Source organism: Ambystoma mexicanum, chromosome 9 (genome assembly GCF_040938575.1).
Source record: "Ambystoma mexicanum isolate Mex_15411 chromosome 9, UKY_AmexF1_1, whole genome shotgun sequence".
Taxonomy (NCBI): Eukaryota; Metazoa; Chordata; class Amphibia; order Caudata; family Ambystomatidae; genus Ambystoma; species Ambystoma mexicanum.
In genome coordinates, this window is record NC_090931.1 from 164,324,156 (window position 1) to 164,330,155 (window position 6,000).

Consider the following 6,000-nt stretch of genomic DNA (forward strand, 5'->3'; position numbering starts at 1 on the left):
CCCTTTGCCCCACTACAGAGATCATAAATAGAGTGTTTCTGCACATTTCAGCTTTCGGCCATAATCCGGCAGAGGCAGCGTCAACCTGAAGAAGCAGAAACTGTGGGATGTAGAAATGCAAATTAAAGAAGCAAGGAAAGCCGTTTTTGATATGCTTAACAGTCTGATCCTCCACGGATATCACAATTTGATGCTAACTGTGGACTGCAGACAGCACAAGTTAGTGGACAACTTTGCGGCTGCTACGCAGACGGTAGTGAGGCTTTGAACTGTTGGAGGAGGAGCCTCAGCAAAGTTGCTTTCCGCTAAATACAAGGCTTCACCAAACACTGCTAAGGAGCTCTGCGCGTACTGCAGACTGCACAACTTAGCAGACAGCTTTGTGGAATTTGAATACACGTTTTCTAATTAGCTTTAATTAAAGTATACATGTTAATTCCATATTGAGTTGGCTAGTTTCGACTTGATTGCCTACTGTCTGAGCCTTCATCAGGCTTGTCACATGTTTTGTTAGTGCTAGGGATTATTTGTGTTGGTTTGAATACAAAAACCAATTAGGCAAAATAATAGTGTAGATCCGGGGTCCTTGGTGATGAACCAAATTCAATACAACTCATTAAACCAGTGCCGCAATAAAAATCTGTTCATAATCTTTTCAGTAGGGTGGGTATGCCCAGACGTGGGTCATGTGCCTGCTGTGCCTAGAACGCCAAGCTACTCCTCACTGATGATGCCCAATAAGGCCGAAACATGTTTGGGGATGCTTGTGGTCTCGTGCAGAAGTGATGTGGCTAACAGGTTCGGGTTGGACTGCCCCTTTTTGGGTGGGACCAAGCATGATTTACATATTGTCTTTCTCCTTTTCTAAATGTCTTATCAGGCGAAGAACAATGGTCTGGAGGTTTGCTCAGAGCAATGCCAGGAGTTCGAATTATTTCTAAACCTTTCAGCCATCGCCTCTTTTGTTTTGTTTTGCCAATGCTGTGTGATGCAGGCCATATCAGGCCATATTAGCCAGTAATGAGAGTTGGCATCTGTGATGGTCGGTATAGAAGAATGCTGCCGGCCTTATCGCCTTTATCATCTTGCAGTCGCTGGGTGCATGGTACATGAAAGGCATCCCTCTAATTATAAAAATGCATTTGCAAAGCCAACAGTTTTGACTTTTGTGTAGGGGTGGGATCTGTATTTTCCAGCCACTGTGATTACAGTGCTACCTGGGCACAAGAAGCAAACATCTGGACATTGCTGTGAGTAACTCGGCATATGCTTTCTGTGCCTGACAAATGACTAATATCTATGCACAAGTCAAAATGGTTGGGGTTGCCAATGCATGTTTTAATGGGATCTGAGTGCAACAAAACGCTTCAAGATCATACATATTACTTACAAATCAAGTGGCTGAAGGCACACTTGGCTAAGACATTTATAATGCAGCAGAGGCTGATTTATAGTGGTAATTGAGCCGCTAACTCTCTGAAGACAGCTCAGCAATAACACTGCACACCTTCTACATCACAAGATTTGATGTTACTGTGTGTTTATCTACCTCAAAGGCATAGGATGCATTTTGTGCAGGGTTAGGGCAGGTAGTAGGAGGGTCCTCCCCGTACCGCATGCATGACATGATAGTTCAAAGTTGGGGTTTTCCTGGTAATGGTTTTACTTCAAGTGTGCCCCAATGTATCAATAATACTACACCCATGGCAGCACCAGTATGTAACAGTCCGCGGCCTGTTGCGAGGGCCTTCAACACGGGCCGCAGGAAGTAACGACCCGGTATGGCTGGGGGAAACTCGTCATGATGGCTGTTAGCAACCCGGTATACATCCTGTGCTGGTAATAGCCATTTAATTATTTGAACAAATGAGTCATGACGAGCATGCAACCCGTTCTTTCAATCAGAGCCCCTCTTCCATTTCAGCCATCAGGCTTGAGAGATGTGGTGCTGCAGTGCTGTGGCACCGCAACCTCCTCAGGTTAGTGGGGCGAAGAGAGCGCGAGAGGCGAGAAGCAGGGATGGCGGGTGAGGGAGGAACAAATGGTGCCATGGTGGGCCGGGTGGCGGCAGCTCCAAGGTTGCTCGGAACACAGGCTTATGCTGTGAGGTTCAGCCCACTTTCTGAGCAACCTTGAATGGCTGGGGCGCCCGCTTGGGGTAGTAGTTTAGGTTTAGGTCTTCACCATGATAGTCTTGAATCGATTTACCTTTTAGGACTCTGGTAATGTTTGTAGCGTCCGATGCCTCTACATGATAGTAGTGCTTGTGAAAACATCTTTCTCAAGAACACCAGCCGGATTTGGTCACTTTTTGCCCATGCCATTTTTTATTAAGTTTTTCCCTGTATGGCAGTGGTCTGCAAACTTTAGCTCTCCAGATGTGTTGGACTACAACTCCCATGATCCCTCACCCTTGACTATGCTAACTATGGCTGATGGGAGTTGCAGTCCAACACATCTGGAGCGCTAAGGTCGCAGATCCCGGCATATGGGCTCCGCACCCCACACATCCCCTACTTTGAATGTTCTACTTCTTCCGCTCCTCCTAATTTGATATGTATTTTTTTGTGTAGGCTTTAGCCTCTCCCCTAACACATATTTTTTAAGTCGATCTTATTCAGGTTTGGCTTATTGAAAAAGGTGTCATTCAAAGGTGTTTAGCTTGTGGCACTCAAAGTGTTGGTTCACCAGCGGGTTTTGGATGCACAATGCTTCTGCTTTTGTCCTGAGTCCGGAGTGAGGTGCTTAGATAAAGGTAGTCAGGGGTACAAGGTGTGTAAATTATGGGGAATATTTCTTATCTCTTGCATTACAAGGGGCTGTGATCTTAAGCACTCACCTATAAAACCCCTTAGACGGTTCCACTCAAAATTCAGGGGTATATTCGAGTGGGGAGGGATAAGGCAAAGACCCTTTTCATTTGAAATGTTTATACCACCTAATGCTGGGCTTGCCTGAGCCTACTGATATCTGAGCAGAGGAACACAAGTTTTCCAGCGAAATGTGGCAGGTGTCCCAGAGACAATGGCCTCTCCTAACTCTTTCCTCTTTCTCTCCGTAGACCTTCGGTGCCCGCTGCAAGGAGCTCCCAGATGCGGGTGAATATCTGAGCCATCGGTGTGCCCATGACGAGGACTATCTGGCACAGCTACATCCTGCCTACGCTCCCTCGTCATACCAGCCCCAGCACCCTTATCCTCGCCGGGCGGGCAACGCCCCCTTCTGCTACCCACCTCCAGGATCCAGAGCACCTTACATCTGTCCCAAAGAGCAGTACGTGTAGATTCGAAAGCAGCAGAAAGTGGGGACAGCCCAGAACCTTACCGTGAGCCACAACCAAGCAGGCACTAAATAACTGATTCTTGGTTCAAGGATCCACCCAATCAGTCATTGACCTTTCCTATCCTGGTTCCAGGATTCACCCAATCAGGCAGTGACTTTCCCTATCCTGGTTTGAGGATCACCCAATCAGGCACTGACTTTTACTGCTCTGGGTGCTGAGTTCCTCCCAACAAGGCACTGGTTCTCTAGTTGTTATGGAGACGTGTTCCCTAAAAGACCCTGACTTGTCAAGTCCTGGATGTTGTACTCCGATGGGGACACTGTCGTAAGACGTCATGATTATTGCCCCCTCACAAATGACTACAGCTTGCCCTGGGTGCTGTCTTCTTACAAATGGACAAATATGTTTCTAGACTTCCATGTCTACTCCTCCCACCAAGATTGTGTTTTTCGATGTACTGGATCTGGCTCCTACTGACAATTAGCTCAATGTCCCAAGTGCGGGATCCTCGAACCTGCCAATCGAACTTTCACTTCCAGAGTTCTAGATATGTTCCTCTTCTGGGCATTGAGATGTCCTGCCTTGGTCATATGTCTTTCTAGAGTGGGTGCTGGTTTCGGCCAGGTTGTGCACTGAGTTGTTGTCCCCCATGTCCTAATGGTTCTAGAGCCGGGTCTCCAAATCAGTGTTCTATCTTCTCATGTTCACATTCCTAATTCTGGCATCTGACAGCCTGGGCACTGACTTGTCTTTTAAATGCCAGCATCTCCTGACATAATCTGTGTACTGCAGCTCTGGGCACAGTGGCATCTTGTTCTGGCTGTGGAAACCTCCTCTCATGTGGTCTCCTCTCTCTAGCCCTGCTTTTTGGTCTTCAAGCTCGCACTGCTTTGCCTCTTTCTGTGGTTCTAGCTGCCTAGTTTTCTTCACTCATTGTCTTATACAATGTGTGGATTTTAATTTCAGGTTTTGACCCTTGACTTTGAAAGTCAATTCTTAATGTGGGCTTTTTCTGGTCTGATTGGTTTGGGGATATTGCACTGAGTTAGGGAAGAGTCTGGTATTGGGGAGAACATACTTTTGAAGTCTTCCATCTTTCTCTAAACTCCACTAAATGATCCCTTATTTGGAAACCCCTTGACCTTCTCTTGCCAAGAAAACCATTGCCTTGCCGAAGATGAACAAACTTTCCATTTATATCGAGTTCTCGTTAACAGGACATCTTGCTGAAGACCTCACAGTACATACACAATGTGTCACAACCGATGACATCACAGAATCCACCATCTAAATTTAGATGACATAAAATACTGTATTATCACACTAGTCTCACATTTGATGACATCACTGTACAACAATATATGCTGCCCCATACTGATTACACCACAGAGATGTTGGCTTTGTGCTGGTGGCATGGCTGCTTAAGACAAAGACCCCCATCTATTTAGAATCTTGAAAGAGAGTTCCCTGGTGATCTTTGGAAGTATCTCAAGAAAAAACTGAAACAATCTGCTTACAATTCATCATCCATGTTGCCCCCCAAAATACAATGGGAGTATCACTGAGTTTTTAAATCCATATCCGTGATCTGTGCACACTTGTATTATAGAGTTGAAGACAATAAAGACTTTGGGAATCTCAGGAGAGAGACTGCTGGGCTTATAATAGCTTAACCTTAGAATTAACAGTCTACAGAGAGGGACACCTATCCAAGATTCTACTGCCGAAGCTGACTGTCAGACAGTAGCCACTCAGCTAGAGGTTGCTTATGGGAGAAAACCTGAGGCAAAGTTTATCCTACCGGGTGGCCTTTGTCGACACAACTTTAACACGAAAGCCGACCTCTTCCAGAAACTTAATGGAGCTTCACGGAAAATGTTCCAAGGCTTTTTCATCCTTCTTCTCTGGAGAGCATAATCCTCGAAGTTTCATCCCTACACACTTGGCCCTTTAAATGATCTAGACAGGGGCAGTCCAAATTCTGACACTCTTGATATCCAGGCCTGGGAGGAGATGGCGACTGGAAGTCATCTGCTGACAGGAGATTTTTTCACCAAATACATTCTCCCACAAAAATAAATAATTAAGCAATATCGCCTGAGAGGAGGGGCATTACTGGTCCAGGAAATGCCACGGGACAGTTTGCTAGGGCTTTAACGAAAGCCTGGGAAATTACCTGGTCAGGTAATGCCCCACTTTGTAGGGTAATATTGCTATTAGTACCCCAGCAGGTTGTACCGGGGTACTAATTGATTTTATATTTTTTTATTTGGGAAACAAAGTGTTCGCTATTTCACAACTTTAAAAAACCTACAAAAAAGATGACCTCCATGGATCGGGGAGCAGGGTACTACATGTAGTGCCTTCTCACTTTGTATGTCGCCAATTGCCGGGTCTGTGACGTGCCAGGAACACTCATGTTCCCGGATCCGGCGAAAGAGCCAGCAGCATCAGTTAAGTGGGGTGGGTGTTGGGGGGGCGGAATGTGGAAAAGAGGGGTGGGAGTGTGGAAAATAGGGGTGGGATTGAGGGGAAGGGGACGCGGGGGAGTGCTCACTTACCTGGTATCCGGCAGGGGAAATGGCAGCCTCGAGCTCTGAGGAGGTTCGGAGCAAGGGCTTTACCATGTGATTAAGTCCCCGTTCGGACCGTCCTCACTGACTGGGAGGTCGAAGCCACGCCCCTGCTGAGTACTAATAACAGTAACAATATTAGTG

At 46.4% G+C, this 6,000-nt stretch overlaps 1 protein-coding gene across 2 annotated transcripts in view; it reads left to right on the forward strand.

The window, feature by feature from the left end:
• NECTIN1 (nectin cell adhesion molecule 1) overlaps window positions 1-5,746 on the forward strand; it is a 1,024,691-nt gene extending 1,018,945 nt beyond the window's left edge. Inside the window, exon 9 of one of the 2 annotated variants that reach the window (XM_069614350.1) lies at window positions 3,062-5,746. In XM_069614350.1, coding sequence (XP_069470451.1) covers window positions 3,062-3,283 — 222 coding nt within the window. In that variant the 3' untranslated portion in view covers window positions 3,284-5,746. The remainder of the gene's footprint in view (window positions 1-3,061) is intronic. The other variant, XM_069614352.1, reaches the window with a different exon arrangement.
• Window positions 5,747-6,000: the final 254 nt, after the last annotated feature.